This window comes from Salvelinus fontinalis, chromosome 12 (genome assembly GCF_029448725.1).
Source record: "Salvelinus fontinalis isolate EN_2023a chromosome 12, ASM2944872v1, whole genome shotgun sequence".
In the NCBI taxonomy this organism is placed as follows: Eukaryota; Metazoa; Chordata; class Actinopteri; order Salmoniformes; family Salmonidae; genus Salvelinus; species Salvelinus fontinalis.
Genome location: NC_074676.1, coordinates 4961315 through 4980835, shown reverse-complemented (window position 1 = coordinate 4980835; position 19521 = coordinate 4961315). Strand labels below are relative to the sequence as shown.

The 19521-nt window shown below is 44.0% G+C and overlaps 1 protein-coding gene across 4 annotated transcripts in view; it reads right to left on the bottom strand.

The window, feature by feature from the left end:
• Positions 1-19521, bottom strand: part of LOC129866680 (PDZ domain-containing RING finger protein 4-like) — a 114557-nt gene that overhangs the window by 9914 nt on the left and 85122 nt on the right. For 2 of the 4 annotated variants that reach the window (XM_055939485.1, XM_055939483.1), the window contains 2 exons: positions 3698-3760; positions 1345-1464 (listed from right to left, as the gene is read on the bottom strand). In XM_055939485.1, coding sequence (XP_055795460.1) covers positions 1345-1464; positions 3698-3760 — 183 coding nt within the window. The remainder of the gene's footprint in view (positions 1-1344; positions 1465-3697; positions 3761-19521) is intronic. The other 2 variants (XM_055939486.1, XM_055939484.1) reach the window with 1 other exon arrangement.

Here is a 19521-nt window from a genome sequence, read left to right as displayed (position 1 = left end):
TTTTCAAATCATAGTCACAAGCATCATGTAGCCTAGCCCATAGGCCTATATGTTTTGATCAGGTTTGGAGCACCACTAAAGTGACCAAATCACTCTAAACTTAGCCTATAGGCTTAGGATCCCTGGAACAGGGTTGGAGAGCCCATAGCCTGCAGAGCCTAGTGAAACATGTGTTCTTACAAGCCCAGGCGGGTGAAAACAGGGTTTTGACCGGCCACGGCAGTATTTAAAAGAGGATCCCAGCTTTCTTGTGCTGTTACTCTTAAGTTCTTCATTCTAAATTCAAAAAATGAAGCACATTAATCCACTTTACAACTGGTGTGGCCTACCCGGCACAGGAAGAGCTTCCTCCATTCGCTATGTTTTTTTAAATAAAAAATGATTACACACATACAGTATATTAGTAGAAGCCCAAATTAAATTGAGAATAGTCTGATGGGTGAGAATATTATCAAGTGCTTGTCAAATTGTGAGTGACAGACTAATGAAGCGTGTGCAGCCTGCCTAAGAAACAGAGCAGAGCACATGACTTTCACGCAACGTTTTTTCCAAATCGTCATTTGAGTCACATCCTGCTGCCTTAGAATGTATTAGAAACCAAATCAAATCAAAGAAGGGATTTATTGTGATGGTGTAGGCTATATTGAAGTGATTTATTCGACTTTTTAAAATGTAGACGTTCCAAAGGTCTGCATCAGTGGCTTGTAGGCTATGCGTGGAAGACAGGACACGCTGAACAAGTTTATGTTAATTAACGGTCAATTACTGTGAGACCTGGAGTTATTTGCTTGACAGTTACCAGCTGACAAAAACTTCATGACCGTCACAGCCCTACGCACGCACCCACACGCACCATTTGCCATGGCCTTGGGCCTGAACTCACTGCATATTAGCATGCCATTAGTTTTTATGGCGTACTGTTGGAAGTCAATTACAGCGGCCGGCGCTATATAAAAATAACACATGATGTGAGGTGGTGTTTATACAGGGACATGTAGCAGCCTTGCAATGTTTCATCTAAGAAACGTAAGTGGTACGTTTGCAGCCTTAGGGCTGTGTTTTGGGTGTTACGTATGTGAACTCAGGGTGTCATGAATAAAAAGACCTCTAATGACTGGTGTATTGATCCTATGGACCAGAAGTATGGACCTGTGCTTACCGTTAAAGGAATAGTTTACAATACATCTCTCCAGATAAGTAAAGTATTAGGATTGGGGTAAAAAATAAAACTGAAAACAATCCCTTCAACTCCATCGGTGGTTGTAAGCTCAACTGTATCTCAGGTCTGGCGACCAGCACGATGTTCCTACAGTAGTGTGTGTGTGTGTGTGTGCGCGCGCCCACCTGTATCTCGGGCCTGGCGACCAGCAGTATGATGTTCCTTGTGTCTTCACTGGAGAGCACAGCTACAGCCTCCTCTCTGTCCTGCACATCCTGACCATTGATCTGTGGGAACAACACACCCTGGTATTCATACACACACAGAGAGAGAGAGAGAGACAGAGAGAGAGAGACACACAGAGAGAGAGAGAGAGAGAGACAGAGAGAGACAGAGACAGAGAGACAGATACAGAGACAGAGACAGAGAGAGAGAGAGAGAGAGAGAGAGGCAGGAGTCACAATATACAGTATATCACACACTGTCCTGTTATAACACGTGCACATACACACGCTAGAACACACACACAAAGGGAAGGGCCACTTTCCCTTTTTGATTTGCATTTTATCTCAGTCGAACACTGTAGAAAGAGCCCAGCTGGCAGACAGCTAAAGGCCCTGCAACACAAGACAGTCCCTCCTCCTTCCTGTGGATCTGCACTCTATGTGTCCAGTCAGTGTTTCATAGCAGGCCAGGCTGGCTGGATTGATCGTGAATGGGCCAGTGGTCTATGGACCGATCGTCTGCACTAGAAATGCTCTGCTCCTGAAAGCATCCAGCATCTGGAAGCAACACACATTCATACATACAGACGCCCCACACAATTAACTGAGCCGTGACAGGGGGGAGTCCGTCTTCCTCTGACCAGAGTAATGGCCCTGTCAGCATGGGATAATAGTAAAGGGGTGCTTGGGGTGGAGGCACGGACCACAACCACTAACCCAAACACCTCTCCCCTCGCTTTGCCTCGTAGCTCAAAACAATCACACAACACATTATGACCTGCACCGCACGAAAGACACGTGCACACACATGAACAAGGCACTACGCGGCAGACAATTAGGGAAGCAGCTAGCCCCGGCCGTACATTATCTCTCACCAAACCGTGCAAAAAAAAAAAACTGTGCTTACCCTACGCTTTCTTCCTCAATCTTATTCCTCTCATGACTGCACTGTGTACTCACCTCTCTCTGTGTGTCTCTGTGTGTCTCTCTGTCTCTCTGTCTCTCTCTCTCTCTCTCTCTCTGTCTCTCTCTCTCTCTCTCTCTCTCTCTGTGTCTCTCTCTCTCTGTCTCTCTCTCTCTCTCTCTCTCTCTCTCTCTCTCTCTCTCTCTCTCTCTCTCTCTCTCTCTCTCTCTCTCTCTGTGTGCCTGTACTATCCCCTCCACTCTCCTGGACTCATTAAACCTTATTCAGAAACACATCACTCTGTTGTTCTGAGAGTTCACTCTGACTGAAAACAGACCACTCTCTAAAATACATTACCGCCTACTTCTGCCATTCTCCTCAAAAGCATAGCTCCACTCTCTCCAGCACTCTCAACCACATTACTGTAACAACCTTGTGCCTCTGCCTCCCAAAACCATTACTGCTCTCAGTCTCTACAGAACACTTACACTTAATACCAGTGATCACCAATCTTCCCCGAGCCGAGATCCCAGTCTGAGATCTACCGCTCGGATTTGTATTTTTAAACATGACTTCAAAAACGTAAGCCTATACAACCTTAACCTCCCAAAACATTACTATCCCTCTCTCTCCACGAAGCCCTCAATCTGCCTCTCCCCAAATATATGACCTTACTTGATCCCTACCTCCCAAAACACCAACCTCTCTAGGACCCTGCACTCGATTACACCTTAAAACATCCCCCTTTTCCACCCACCCTACAAGAGAGCAAAGCTCACAACCCTCCTCCCTCTCCAATAACATCATAATGGTCCATACAGCTCCACTGACTCTGCTGTTTGTGTCTCTAACCCCACCAGAAGACTGTCTTTGGAGGGGGTACTAGTAGCCTCCAGGGTCCACCGACCCTCCCTGGCCCAGGGATGGAGCTGAGGGGTAATAACATGGAAAGCCTCTCAGTCTAACTCAGGGGTGTGCGCGTGCGTGCGTGTGTGTAGAAAGGGAAGAGATGTGGGGTGCGTGTGTGTGCATTCTTGTGGCTGTGTGAGTGTGTTACCCAGAAGCAGGTGGGGGGGTATATCTGGAGCACGGTGCATCCTTAAACTGCTCTTACGGCTGTTAAAAAGCCCAGTCGAATGCTGAGTCGGTAACTAAAACAGCCAGAGGGACATTTCCTCCCTGCTAACCGTCACAGAGGGGGTGAGTTTCTCTTTTACTATGGTGCTATTAAAAATGAATGGGTTCTCGTGTTGAGAGACAATGGCAGAGGGAGGTGAAATAAAAAAGTGTTTATGTCACCTCTGATGAGAAATGAGAGAAAGAGGAGACAAGAGAGAGAGAGCGAGCAAGAGAGAACGGGAGAGAGAAAAGAGGAGCTGAGGGTCAAGATAGAAAGAAATAGTGTCCTACCTGTAAAATGTGGTCTCCTTCTCTGATGCGTCCGTCCCTTGCAGCGATGCTGTTTGGCCCAACCTGATGGGGAAAGACTGTTTGAATCAATGCTCAAAGGGAAAATTGCACAAAATTGCCTTTTGGAAGTTTGCCAAAAAATGTTAACATCACATCACACCTGACTGAAGAGCTCACGGACTTTCAACGTGGCACCGTCATAGGATGCCACCTTTCTAACAAGTCAGCTCGTCAAATTTCTGCTCTGCTAGAGCTGCCCTGGTCAACTCTAAGTGCTGTTGTGAAGTGTGAAGTGGTAATGTCTAGGAGCAACAGCGGCGCAACCGCAAAGTGGTAGGCCACACAAGCTCACAGAACGGGACCGCCGAGTGCTAAAATGCGTAGCACGCAAATATAATCTATCCTCGAGTTACAAACTGCCTCTGGAAGCAACGTCAGCACAATAACTGTTTGTCGGCAGCTTCATGAAATGGGTTTCCATTGCTGAGCAACGATACATTTGGGTTTCGCGGATGCCATGAGAACACTACCAGTCCGAATACATAGTGTCAACTCTAAAGTTTGGTGGAGGATGAATAATGGTCTGAGGCTGTTTTTCATGGTTCGGGCTAGGCCCCTTTGTTCCAGTGAAGGGAAATCTTAACGTTTCAGCATACAATTACAGTCTAGACGATTCTGTGCTTCCAACTTTGTGGCAACAGTTTGGGGAAGGTCCTTTCCTGTTTCAGCATGACAATGCCCCTGTGCACAAAGTGAGGTCCAAACAGAAATCACTTGTCGAGATCTGTGTGGAAGAACTTGACTGGCCTGGAACAGAGCCCTGACTTTAACCCCATCGAACATCGTTGAGATGAATTGTGTTCACAAACCTTTGGTCATGTAGTGTACCTATACATCTTTACAGAGATCACTGACCTATAAAAGCATTGTCTAAATGTTCAATAATCATTTAGTCCCCAATATAATTTGAGAACACCTCTGTAGGTTTGAAGTCAGAACTGTTATACAACACTTCTAGACAAAGGACCTCTTTCAACACCATCTGGTGATGGTTTGAAGCACCTGCTGCCAGAGGAAGGCCTTAGCTGTCAGAATGTGTTATAGCATCTGTCCAGTCCAGCTATCAAGGCCACTTTACCCTATTGCTGAAGCAGCTAACTGAACAGAGCTACAAACCTGTCAGGACATGTGTCTGGGGAAAGTACAATAAAGTATCACAATCAGGGAATACTGTGTGTTTGTGTGTGTGTGTGTGTGTGTGTGTGTACTCTGCTTCTTTATCTGTTGATTTCCCTGTTGGGCTAACCTGCACCCTCCATCCCTCCTGTTGTGATTGGTAGATGTAACATACCGGACACAGAGAGACATAGTATCCATACAAGGCCCATCCATGCCTCTTCCTTCCCATGATTCTCCCTGACTAATGATACTGAGCGAAGAGGGCAGGCCACTCTTTCAACGGCCAATCAATTACTGCCGTCTGGGGCCATTTGTTTTACTCTATCCAATCAGACAGGATCTCCTGAGATGGCTGGGCCAGCCTGAATGTTCCATCTTCATGATGGTCCGGTGTGTGTGTGTGTGTGTCACAAAAAGACCGTTCCTTAAAAAGGGCTGCTCTGAGATTACTGGGGATGGGGAGGGACTCTGCTCTCAGCTCCGGCCTGTCTTTGATTTCTCGTGTCACGTCTTCTCTCCTTTTGTCCCTCTTGAAAATGTTTTAAGGAGAGGAGTAGAAAGGACCCGAGGAACGGAGGAAAGGACTTTTGCGATTCACCCACTGTCACAACATGTGGAGTGATACCCAGAATGATAATGGCGCCGGAGGGGATGGCTGCCGTTTTACGGGCTCCTAACCACCTGCGCTATTTTCTTCGATTTTTTTCGCATTGTTTGTAATTCATTTTATACATAATGTTGCTGCTACCGTCTCTTATGACTGAAAAGAGCTTCTGGACATCAGAACAGCGATTACTCACCACGAACTGGACAAAGATTTTTTTATTTAATGAGTCCGACACGAAGGATATACTGCTTTGTTGAGACAAGGCCCAAATCCCTGTCATTCGCGTGAAGAAAATACGTATAAAAAGGGGGAGGAGGGCGATGTGCCTTGTAAGTATTCAACGATGAGTAGGTAAACCACCACTACCCTCTGTATTATTGACCAACGTGCAATCATTAGAAAACAAACTGGACAATCTACGGTTAAGACTATCCTACCAATGAGACATTAAAAACTGTAATATTTTATGTTTCACCGAGACGTGGCTGAACAACGACACGGATAATATAGAGCTGGCTGGCTTCTCCGTGCATCGGCAGGACAGAGCAGCTATGTCTGGTAAGACGTGGGGCGGGGTTGTGTGTCTATTTGTCAATGACTGCTGGTGCGCGATGTCTAATATTAAAGAAGTCTCGAGGTATTGCTCGCCTGAGGTAGAATAGGTAGAATACCTCATTCTGTAAGCAGTAAGCCACTCTGTCTATATTATTCGTAGCCGTCTATTTACCACCACAAACCGATGCTGGCACTAAAACCACACTTAACGAGCTGTGTAAGGCCAAAAGCATAGAAGAAAACACTCATCTATAAGCGGTGCCCCTAGTGGCCGGGGACTTTAATTCAGTCAAACTTAAATCTGTTTTACCTAATTTCTGTGCAACCAGAGGTAAAAAAAAACTCGAGGCCACCACACACAGAGACACATACAAAGCTCTCCCTCGCCCTCCATTTGTCAAATCTGACCATCATTCTATTCTCCTGACTCCAGCCACCCTATTCATAGAATGTTCTCTTTGCTACCGCACCGCAAATGGTACCGGAATGCCAAGTCTAGGTCCAAGAGGCTCCTAAATAGCTTCTACCCCCATGCCATAAGATTCCTGAACAGCTAATCAAATGGCTACCCAGACTGTTTGCATAACATTTGATTTGATTTGAATGTATTTTCTTACTAGATCCATATGTGTTAGTTAAGCACACTCTGAACACTATAATCCTATAGTTCTGTGTAATACACTATCCCTATAGATTTGCCTATAGATCCATTTCATTATATTTTGCATCTAAATCAAATCAAATTGTATTTATTTATTTTATTTGTCACATACACATGGTTAGCAGATGTTAATGTGAGTGTAGCGAAATGCTTGTGCTTCTAGTTCCGACAATGCAGTAATAACCAACAAGTAATCTAACCTAACAATTCCACAACTACTACCGTATACACACAAGTGTAAAGGGATAAAGAATATGTACATAAAGATAAATGAATGAGTGATGGTACAAAACGGCATAGGCAAGATGCAGTAGATGGTATAGAGTACAGTATATACATATGAGATGAGTAATGTAGGGTATGTAATCTATTACAACACCCTCAGGCAAAATACAAGCCAAACTTCCATGAGAGTTCAGGTTCATCAAATGAAATTGTATTTGTCACATGCGCCGAATACAACAGGTGTAGACCTTATCGTGAAATGCTTACTTACAAGTTCTTAATCAACAATGCAGTTCAAGAAATAGAGTTAAGAAAATATTTACTAAATAAACTCAAGTAAAAAAAAATCTAAAAGTAACACAAGAAAATTACATAGCAATAACGAGGCTTTATACAGGGGGTACCAGTAGCGATTCAATGTGCGGAGGTACGGTAATTTGTAAAGTGACTATGCATAGATAATAAACAGCGAGTAGCAGCAGTGTATAAACAAATGGGGGGAGGGGAGGAGGGAGCTTGTAAATAGTCCGGGTGGCCATATGATTAATTGTTCAGCAGTCTTTTGGCTTGGGGGTGGAAGCTGTTAAGGAGCCTTTTGGTCCTGGACTTGGCACTCTGGTACCGCTTGTGGTAGCACTGAGAACAGTCTATGACTTGGGGGACTGTATGTAGTATATAGGTCCTGGATGTCAGAAAGCTTTGTCCCAGTGATGTAGTGGGCCGTACGCGTTATCCTCTGTAGCGCCTTACGGTCAGATGCCGAGCAGTTGCCATACCAGGCAGTGATGCAACCCGTCAGAATGCTCTCGATGGGGTAGCTGCAAAACCTTTTGAGGATCTGAGGACCAACTCCAAATGTTTTCAGTCTCCTGAGGGAGAAAAGGTGTTGTCGTGCCCTCTTCACAACTGTCTTGGTGTGTTTTGACCATGATAGTGCGTTGGTGATGTGGACACAAAGGAACTTGAAACTCTCGACCCATTCCACTTCAGTCCCGTCGATGTTAATGGGAGCCTGTTCGGCCCTCCTTTTCCTGTAGTCCACGATCAGCTCCTTTGTCTTGCTCACATTGAGGGAGAGGTAGTTTTCCTGGCACCACACAGCCAGGTCTCTGACCTCCTTCCTATAGGCTGTCTCATTGTTGTCGGTGATCAGGCCTACCACTTTTGTGTCGTCAGCAAACTTAATGATGGTGTTGGAGTCGTGCTTGGCCATGCAGTCGTGGGTGAACAGGGAGTACAGGATGGGATTAAGCACACATCCCTGAGGGGCCTCAGTGTTGAGGATCAGCGTGGCAGATGTGTTGTTGCCTACCCTTACCACCTGGGGGCGGCCCGTCAGGAAGTCCAGACCCAGGGTCCTTCGCTTAGTGATGAGCTTTGAGGGCACTATGGTGTTGAATGCTGAGCTTGTGTCAATGAATAGCATTCTCACATAGGTGTTCCTTTTGTCCAGGTGTGAAATGGCACTGTGGAGGGCAATAGAGATTGCATCATCTATGGATCTGTTGGTGGGGTATGCAAATTGGAGTGGGTCTAGGGTTTCTGGGATAATGGTGTTGATGTGACGCATGACCAGCCTTTCAAAGCACTTCATGGCTACAGACGTGAGTGGTACGGGTCGGTAGTCATTTAGGCAGGTTACCTTAGTGTTCTTGGGCACAGAGACATTGTGGTCTGCTTCAAACATGTTGGTATTACAGACTCAGACAGGGAGAGGTTGAAAATGTCAGTGAATGATCGGAGTACACGTCCTGGTAATCCGTCTGGCCCTGCGGCCTTGTGAATGTTGACCTGTTAAAAGGTCTTACTGACATCGGCTGCGGAGAGCGTGATCACACAATTCCAGTTGTCATTGTGTTTTATAATGACGCTGATAACTAATATTGATCCCACAATGAACACACTACAACTGGTCCCGCTGTAAATGACGTTCAACATATAGAGCATAAAGCCTTCATAATGCCTTCAAACGCACTACATACATTTGTTACAAAGCATCTATGACCGTATGTCATGCTTTATAAAGGGTTCATAAATGTGGCAACTGTGTGACAATCACCAATGTAAAAAAGGGCATCAAATCAAATCGAATAGGTCACATAACATCTGCTAAACACGTGTTATTGCGGGTGTAGCGAAAGCTTGTGTTTCTTGCTTCGACAGTGCAGAAATATCTAACAAGAAATATCTAACAATTTTACAACATATACCGACTACAAACAAATCTAAGTAAAGGAATGGAATTAAGAATGTAAAAATATATGGATGAGAAATGTCAGAGCAGCATAGACTAAGATACAGTAGAATATTATAGATACAGTATTTACATATGAGATGAGTAATGCAAGATATGTAAAGATTATTAAACTGACTAGTGTTCCATTTATTAAAGTGGCCAGTGATTTCAAGTGCAGTTGCAAACCGTAGTCTGGCTTTTTTTAATGGCGGTTTTGGAGAAGTCGCTTCTTCATTGCTGAGCGGCCTTTCAGGTTATGTCGATATAGGATTCGTTTTACTGTGGATATAGATACTTCTGTCCCTTTTTCCTCCAACATCTTCACAAGGTCCTTTGCTGTTGTTCTGGGATTGATTTGCACTTTTCGCACCAAAGTATGGTACTATTGTTTGTACAGATGAACGTGATACCTTCAGGCATTTGGAAATTGCTCCCAAGGATGAACCAGACTTGTGGAGGTCTTCAATTTATTTTCTGAGGTCTTGGCTGATTTCTTTAGATTTTCCCATGATGTCAAGCAGAGGCACTGAGTTGGAAGGTAGGCATTGAAATACATCCACAGGTACACATCCAATTGACTCAGATGATGTCAATTAACCTATCAGAAGCTTCTAAAGCAGTGGTTCTTAACCTTGTTGGAGGTACTGAACCCCACCAGTTTCATATGCGCATTCAACGAACCCTTCTTAATTGGAAAAATAAAATATGATTTTTTCAAATTCAAAACATAGGTATATATTTTACTGGTGCACAAAATGAACCGTGCATCAACATCAACACGTGAAAGCACAAAATCATCAAAACATGATTTTCACAAAAAAAAAAAAAAAACATAATAATGAATATTTACTGCAAAATAGTATGACTTCTGCTGTTGCCTTTCAGAGACCAGTTCAGAAATGCGCGGCTTCACCTTGGCAAGTGCCACACTCATGTCATTTTCGCAACAAAGTCTGTTCCTTTTCTTCGTTTTTATGTCCAGCATCCTCAAAAAGGATTGCTCGCAAAGATATGTTGTAACAAACGGTATGAAAATCTCCAGAGCTTTCTTAGCAATAACAGGGTACGTTACCATTTATTGACACCAAAACGTTGTTGTTCTGAAGAATTGCTGTTGAACCTGGCTCTCCTGAATTTCAATGATTTCATTGAGGTATTCATCATTGACATCTGTTGTCTCAACACTAAACGTGAACGGCTGTCTCACCCATGCTGGATATGACTCTCTTGTAAGGAAGTATCCGTCGAGAGACTTTGCAAGCTCATCTAAGTGCGTGGCAATTGCTTGCTTCAGTTCCGCGGGTACAGAAATGTCTCCGATTCCAGATACATCTTCGATCTCACTTACACAGTCATCCAGCAGGGGAAAGTTTGAGAAGTTATCGTTCTCTGTTCGTCGTTTCCATAACGGTAGTTTTTTTTGAAAAGCCTTCAGGTTTTCCTCCACTTCGATGATGTTGACTCCACCGCCCTGCATCTTTTGATTGAGATGATTGAGAGCTGCGAAGATATCAGCCATGTACGCTAAAATGAGAATGAACTCAGAATTTTTGAAGCAATCTGCATGACAATGTTGGTGCTCTTGCAAAAACAGGGCTAATTCCACACGCACGGCAAAAACACGATTCAGCACCTGTCCCCGGGATAACCAGCGAACGTTGGTATAGAAGTACCTGGAATTCAGAGCCCATTTCTTTACACAGCTTACTGAAGATGCGGTGCCTCAGAGCACTAGTTCGCACATAGTTCACACATTCCACTACAATTTTTAATACTTCTGCCAGTTTTGGAGGCAAGGTTTTTGTTGCCAACGCATGCCTGTGCAGAATACAATGCGTAACAATGATGTGTGGTGCATCGGCTTTCACTAGCGCACCAAAACCAGACTTTCTTCCCAGCATGACTGGAGCTCCGTCCGAACAAACTGCAGAAACCATATCCCACGAAAGATTGTTGTCTTTGAAGAAGTCATCCACAAGTTTCTTCACATCGGCTGCCTTAGTTGTTGTTGTAAGAGTCTTTTTTTTTTTTCACGTCGTTTTTCACAAAGCGCACGAATACAGCAAGCTGGCTTAGATTGGAAACGTCTGTGGTCTCGTCGAGTTGAAGGCTGAATGTTGCAGGGCTTGAAATCCGATCTGCAACTACTTGAGCCAAGATGTCTTTGCTCGTGTCCTCTATTCTGTCGCTGATGGTGTCATTTGAAAGAGGAATTTGGGATAACTTAACTTCAGCCTCTTTTCCCAGCATGATATTCGCCATCTTCAACACAGCTGGTTTTATGAGTGTTTCACCAATGGTGTGTGGTTTGCCCTGCTTTGCGATCAGGTAAGCAACTTCGTACGATGCTGTGAGGATCGGTTTGTTGATGGGTACAAAGCCGAGAACAGGCAGAGTAGCCTTTTCATCGAATCTGGCTCTCTTCACCTTGAATTCAGCGAGCGTTGTGTTCTTGTATTTTTCATCTCCATGCAGTTTTGCCGGTGCTAGACTAGAATTGCTCAACTTGGCATTGCAAATCATGCAGTTAGGACGCTGACTCCCATCACGTTCCGTTATACATGTGAATCCATATTGTACATATTCGTCAGACCACTATCTTTTTTTGCTCGACATAGTAAGTATGAAGGGATTAAAATATTAAGAAAGAAATCACAAGACGTACCATCACGACAGTCACAAGTCGACTACTGAGAGCACCAAATTCCCTGCAGCACAGATAGGCCAAGCGATGTAGCGTGATCACCTGCAGCCAATGATGGCCAAGCGAGGCGTGTCATCACGAATCATATGAGTCGGATGTGTGTCTTGACCTCCGCCGAACCCCTGAGACTGACTCAGCGAACCCCTGGGGTTCGATCGAACCCAGGTTAAGAACCACTGTTCTGAAGCCATGACATCATTTTCTGGAATTTTTCAAGCTGTTTAAAGGCACAGTCAACTTAGTGTATGTAAATTTCTGACCCACTGGAATTGTGATACAGTGAATTATAAGTGAAATAATCTGTCTGTAAACAATTGTTGGAAAAATTACTTGTGTCATGCACAAAGTAGATGTCCTAACCGACTTGCCAAAACTATAGTTTGTTAACAAGAAAATTGCAGAGTGGTTGACAAACAAGTTTTAATGACTCCAACCTCAGTGTATGTAAACTTCCGACTTCAACTCTAAGTATCAAAAGTAAAAGTATAAATCGTTTCAAATTCCTTATATTAAGCAAACCAGACGGTAACATTTTCTTGTTTGTTTTTATTGACGGATAGCCGGGGGCATTCTCCAAAACTCAGACATAATTTAGTCTGCCAGATCAGAGGCCGTAGGGATGACCAGGGATGTTCTCTTGATAAGTGTGTGAATTGGACTATTTTCCTGTCAAAATGTAACGAGTTCTTTTGGGTGTCAGCGAAAATGTAAGAGTAAGAAGTACATTATTTTCTTCAGGAATGTAGTGAAGTTAAAGTAAAAGTTGCCAAAATGTAAATAGTAAAGTAAAGAAACCCCCCCCCCCCCAAAACTAAGTATTTTTACTTAAGTACTTTACACCACTGTATATATGGTGTCATTTCATGGCGTTCTGAATAATACGGAGTGTTGCTGGCCTTTTTTATTTGTATTATTTTATTTCACCTTTATTTAACCAGGTAGGCCAGTTGAGAACAAGTTCTTATTTACATTTGCGACTTGGCCAAGATAAAGCAAAGCAGGCCGACACAAACAACAACACAGTGTTACACATGGAATAAACAAACATACACTCAATAACTAGAAAAAGTCTATGTACAGTGTGTGCAAATGAGGTAATATAAGGGAGGTAAGGAAATACATAGGCCATAGTGGTAAAACAATTACAATTTAGCAATTAAACACTGGAGTTATAGATGTGCAGAAGATGAATGTGCAAGCAGAGATGCCCAGTATCAAAGGGGCAAAAAAATTAAATAAGGAGCAATTTTCTTTTATAAATAAATAACAGTATGGGGATGAGGTAGTTGGATGGGCTATTTAAAGATGGACTATGTACAGGTGCAGTGATCTGTGAGCTGCTCTGACAACTGGTGCTTAAAGTTAGTGAGGGAGATATGAGTCTCCAGCTTCAGTGATTTGGAAGCAGAAACTGGAAGGAAAGGCGACCAAAGGAGGAATTGGCTTTGGGGGTGACCAGTGAAATATACCTGCTGGAGCGCGTGCTACGGGTGGATGCTGCTATGGTGACCAGTGAGCTGAGATAAGGCGGGGCTTTACCTAGCAAAGACTTAGATGACCTGGAGCCAGTGGGTTTGGCGACGAATGTGAAGCGAGGGCCAGCCAACAAGAGCATACGTAGTATATGGGGCTTTGGTGACAAAACGGATGGCACTGTGATAGACTGCATCCAATTTGCTGAGTAGAGTGTTGGAGGCTGTTTTATAAATGACATCGCCGAAGTCTTACGAAGTTTTACGAGGGTATGTTTGGCAGCATGAGTGAAGGATGCTTTGTTGCGAAATAGGAAGCCGATTCTAGATTTAATTTGGGATTGGAGATGCTTAATGTGACTCTGGAAGGAGAGTTTACAGTCTAACCAGACACCTAGGTATAGTTGTCCACATATTCCAAGTCAGAACCGTCCAGAGTAGTGATGCTGGACGGGCGGGCAGGTGCGGGCAGCGATCAGTTGAAGAGCATGCATTTAGTTTTACTTGCATTTAAGAGCAGTTGGAGGCCACGGAAGGAGAGTTGTATGGCATTGAAGCTCGTCTGGAGGTTAGTTAACACAGTGTCCAAAGTCATTTGTGAAACCAAGGCTGTTGAGTCTGCTGATAAGAATGTGGTGATTGACAGAGTCGAAAGCCTTGGCCAGGTCGATCAATACAGCTGCCCAGTATTGTTTCTTATCGATGGCGGTTATGATATCTTTTAGGACCTTGAGCGTGGCTGAGGTGCACCCATGACCAGCTCGGAAACCAGATTGCATAGCTGTAAAGGTACGGTGGGATTCGAAATGGTCGGTGATCTGTTTGTTAACTTGGCTTTCGAAGACCTTAGAAAGGCAGAGTAGGATAGATATAGGTCTGTAGCAGTTTGCGTATAGAGTGTCTCCCCCTTTGAAGAGGGGGATGGCCGTGGCAGCTACCCAATCTTTGGGGATCTCAGACAATCTGAAAGAGTGTTTGAACAGGCTAGTAATAGGGGTTGCAACAATTCGGGCGGATAATTTTAGAAAGAGAGGGTCCAGATTGTCTAGCCAGGCTGATTTGTAGGGGTCCAGATTTTGCAGCTCTTTCATTATATCAGCTATCTGGATTTGGGTGAAGGAGAAATGGGGGAGGCTTGGGCAAGTTACTGTGGGGGGTGCAAGGCTGTTGACCGGGGTAGGGGTAGCCAGGTGGAAAGCATGGCCAGCCGAAGAAAAATGCTTATTGAAATTCTCAATTATCATGGATTTATTGGTGGTGACAGTGTTTCCTAGCCTCAGTGCAGTGGGCAGCTGGGAGGAGGTGCTCTTATTCTCCATGGACTTTACAGTGACCCAGAACTTTTTGGAGTTTGTGCTACAGGATGCACATTTCTGTTTTAAAAAGCTAGCCTTTGCTTTTCTAACTGCCTGTGTATATTGTTTCCTAACTTCAATGAAAAGTTGCATATCGCGGGGGCTATTCGATGCCAATGCAGTACGCCACAGGATGTTTTTGTGCTGGTCAAGGGCTGTCAGGTCTGGATTGAACCAAGTGCTATATCTGTTCCTGGTTCAAAAATTGTTAAATGAGGCATTCTTATTTAAGATGGTGAAAAAAGCACTTTTAAAGAATAGCCAGGCATCCTCTACTGACGGAATGAGGTCAACATCCTTCCAGGATACCCGGGCAAGGTCGATTAGAAAGGCCTGCTCGCTGAAGTGTTTAGGGAGCGTTTGACAGTGATGAGGGGTGGTCATTTGACCGCAGACCCATTACGGACGCAGGTAATGAGGCAGGGATCGCTGAGATCCTGGTTGAAGACAGCAGAGGTGTATTTGGAGGGTAGGTTGGTTAGGAGGATGACTATGAGGTTACCCGTGTTTACGGATTTGGCATTGTACCTGGTAGGTTCATTGATCATTTGTGTGAGATTGAGGGCATCAAGCTTAGATTGTAGGATGGCCGGGGTGTTAAGCATGTCCCAGTTTAGGTCACCTAACAGCACGAGCTCTGAAGATAGATGGGGGGCAATCAATTCACATATGGTGTCCAGGGCACAGCTGGGGGCAGAAGGTGGTCTATAGCAAGCGGCAACGGTGAGAGACTTGTTTCTGGAAAGGTGGATTTTTAAAAGTAGAAGTTCAAATTGTTTGGGCACAGACCTGGATAGTAAGACAGAACTCTGCAGGCTCTCTCTGCAGTAGATTGCAACTCCGTCCCCTTTTGCAGTTCTATCTTGTCAGAAAATGTTATAGTTAGGGATGGAAATTTCAGGGGTTTTGGTGGCCTTCCTAAGCCAGGATTCAGACATGGCTAGGACATCCGGGTTGGCAGAGTGTGCTAAAGCAGTGAATAAAACAAACTTAGGGAGGAGCCTTCTAATGTTAACATGTGTGAAACCAAGGCTTTTACGGTTACAGAAGTCAACAAATGAGAGCGCCTGGGGAATGGGAGTGGAGCTAGGCACTGGATTAACCTCTACATCACCAGAGGAACAGAGGAGGAGTAGGATAAGGGTACGGCTAAAGGCTATAAGAACTGGTCGTCTAGTACGTTCAGAACGGAGAGTAAAAGGAGCAGGTTTCTGGGCGCGGTAGAATAGATTCAAGGCATAATGTACAGACAAAGGTATAGTAGGATGTGAATACAGTGGAGGTAAACCTAGGCCTTGAGTGACGATGAGAGAGGTATTGTCTCTAGAGACACCATTTAAACCAGGTGAGGTCACCGCATGTGTGGGAGGTGGAACAAAAGGGTTAGTTAAGGCATATTGAGCAGGGCTGGAGGCTCTACAGTGAAATAAGGCAGTAATCACTAACCAACACAGCAATGGACAAGGCATATTGACATTAGGGAGAGGCATGCATAGCCGAGTGATCATATGGTCCAGTGAGTAGCTAGGCGGGCTGGAGATACGGCAATTCAGACAGCTAGCGGGCCGGGGATAGCAGAAGGGCCTTAGAGGGACGTCGCAACGAAAGGAGTCTGTTACGTCGGCTACGTCGGCAGACCAGTCGTGATGGACCAGCAGGGCTCCGTGTAGTGAAAGGCTCCAGGCCAATTGGCAAAATAGGTATTGTAGCCCAAAGAGTGGCTGATGGACCTCTTCAGCTAGCCGGGAGATGGGCCTAGCATAGGCTAGTTCCAGGCTAATTGGTGCTTGCTTCGAGACAGAGACGTTAGCCAGGAGTTGCCACTCGGATAGCAGCTAGCTAGCTGTGATGATCCAGGTGAAAAGGTTCAGAGCTTGCGGTAGTAATCCGGAGATATGGAGAAGAAGAAGTCCGATTTGCTCTGGGTTGAATTGCGCTGTGCAGACTGGCAGGAGTTGTCCGGGCTAAAGGTTAGCTGATGACTGCTAGCAGTAGCTAGCTTCTGTTGGGGGTTCCGGTTCTAAAGTAAAGAAAATAGCAGATCCATACCACATTGGGTGAGGCGAGTTGCAGGAGAGTATGTTGAAGTTGGGGTTAAGAAAAATGTTTCAAAAATATATGCGAAGAAAAAAGATATAAAAAGATTTATACACGGGACACGACAAGACAAAGACAAAGACGCCTGACTGCTACGCCATCTTGGATTCTTGGACTTTTACTCCACCCATTCCATTGGCAGCCGAATCACATCATGTGTGCTTACTGCACTACAGAAAACCCGCTAACCAAACAAAAGTACAGGGCATGCTCACTGAATTAAAGGGCAACTACACAAAAAATCTACATTTCTTAGATTTTTCCAAGACCTCAAAAGTCATCCCCTGATTTGGTTTAAGCATTGTTGTGAACACACAAAATCCAATTTAGTTGTTTTCTATTAAAAAAAGTGTTTAAAAACTGGAGTAAACCAGAACAAATGGAGACATCCAAAACCTGGAAAAACAAAAACCAAGAAAATGGAATTTGGCAGAGAAAAAAACAGTAGGCTCTATCAACGTTTTTTTTTAGCTGTGCATGACTGAACTTTAGAATGTGTGTCATCCTGCAACACAGCATTTTGGGGGAAGTTGAGGTCAGGTCCAATATTGACTATGTGCACCCAGGAGGGAAAGAGGTTGGGCCATCCTAGCAATGTTTTAGTGTAATATAATATATACAATTTTGCCAACGATTTTATCCGAAGCAACTTACAGTCATGCGTGAATACATTTTTACAAATTGGGTGGTCCCTGGAATCGAACCCAGTATCCTGGTGTTGCAATGCTCTCCCAAGATGCATGACAGGGTTATAAATGCTTTGTGAAGCCTTTATTTAATATGATTTATAAGGCCTTTATTAAGAGGTCCTTATGCCACCCTTTATAAAGCACAGGTTTATGGGGCGGCAGGTAGCCTAGTGGTTAGAGCGTTGGGTCAGTAACAGAAAGGTTACTAGATCGAATTCCGGAGTGTCACGATCGTCATAATGATTGGACCAAGATGCAGCGTGGTATGTTTCCATCCCTTTTACTAGGAGGAGAAAAACTCAAAGAACAAACATCCTCCCGGGTGGCGCAGTGGTCTAGGGCACTGCATCGCAGTGCTAGCTGCGCCACCAGAGTCTCTGGGTTCGCGCCCAGGCTCTGTCGCAGCCGGCCGCAACCGGGAGGTCCGTGGGGCGACGCACAATTGGCATAGCGTCGTCCGGGTTAGGGAGGGTTTGGCCGGTAGGGATATCCTTGTCTCAGTATGTAAAATGTAATAAAATGTATGCACTCTACTGTAAGTCGCTCTGGATAAGAGCGTCTGCTAAATGACTAAAATGTAAAATTATGTAAATGTAAAACAATAAAGCGAACAAACGAAATGTGAAGCTATAATAATGCTCACAGGCAACTATACATAGTCATAGTGAAGATCCTACAAATCACAATGGGGAAATGGCTACCTAAATATGATCCCCAATCGGAGACAACGATAAACAGCTGCCTCTGATTGGGAACCATACCAGGCCAACATAGATATATGATTCCCCTAGATAACCCACCCTTAATCACACCCCGACCTAACCAACATAGAGAATAAACAGCTCTCTATGGTCAGGGCGTGACACCGAGCTGACAAGATAAAAATGTGTCGTTCTGCCCCTGAACAAGGCAGTTAACCTACTGTTTCTAGGCCATCATTGTAAATAAGAATTTGTCCTTAACTGACTAGCCTGGTTAAATTTTAAAAAGTCATATTTTACATAGTGGGTTATGTCAGATTTGACATTGGTGGTTATGTCACACAGTTAAGCCACATTTATGAACCTTTTATAAAGGATGACATACGGTTATATTGATTCATAACACATTTATGTAGTGTTTATGAAGGCTTTATGAAGCCTTTATAAGCTGCACGCCATTTAAAGCAAGACCCTACAACTTATAAAGGCTTTATAGGGCATTCATAAAGACTTCATAAACACTACATAGCTTATTCTCAAACCAATTTTTAAGCAAAGTCATACTACACAAAGCGTGATAGAACATCCCTTTTTAAACACTACATCTTGTGCTTTGCCAAATAGTATGCATGAGACTGTATTGGTATTTATGTGAGATCAGAAACAGAATTCACTCTCTGAAACACAGCTGAAATACGGAGTGACAGTCAGTAGAAGCTCATGTAAATGCAGCACGCTCTCCTTGGTTTGACTTTTTATAGACTAAACACTTGAGAGGAAAAGCAGTCCAGTGACTACAGCGATCTGTATTCAACTCATGTTCAGCTGCATATACCTTGCGGGTCTGAGCTAACTTCAAACGAATGAGAGAGAGAGAGGGAGAGAGAGAGAGAGAGAGAGAGAGAGTAAGTTGGGCAGAATAGAGGAGAGGACAGTGCATTGTAAGTGCTGCCAATAAGTGGGAGAAACAGAGAAAAAAAGCCTTGACGGTGGGCACAAATAGTGTGACCTCAGCTTGCAAAACATGTCCGTTCTATTTGAAGAACAGGGATATACACTCAAAGAAAGACTATAGTGCCTTTTTTTTACGAGGTGGTTTAATCTATATTATTGCAAATATAAAAATTATGACGTGCCAGTCCAACGAGTCATGTCTTTTTAGTCTGTGTAATCATATTAAATTACAGACTCTCTACATATTCAATATTAACTAAGCTCACAACTGATTTAGTCCTGAAAGTCTAGAATGCTGTATTCATTTCACAGTTATATCAGTGTATTTACAGTGCATTCGGAAAAGTATGCATACCCCTTGAATTTTTCCACATTTTGTTATGTTACAG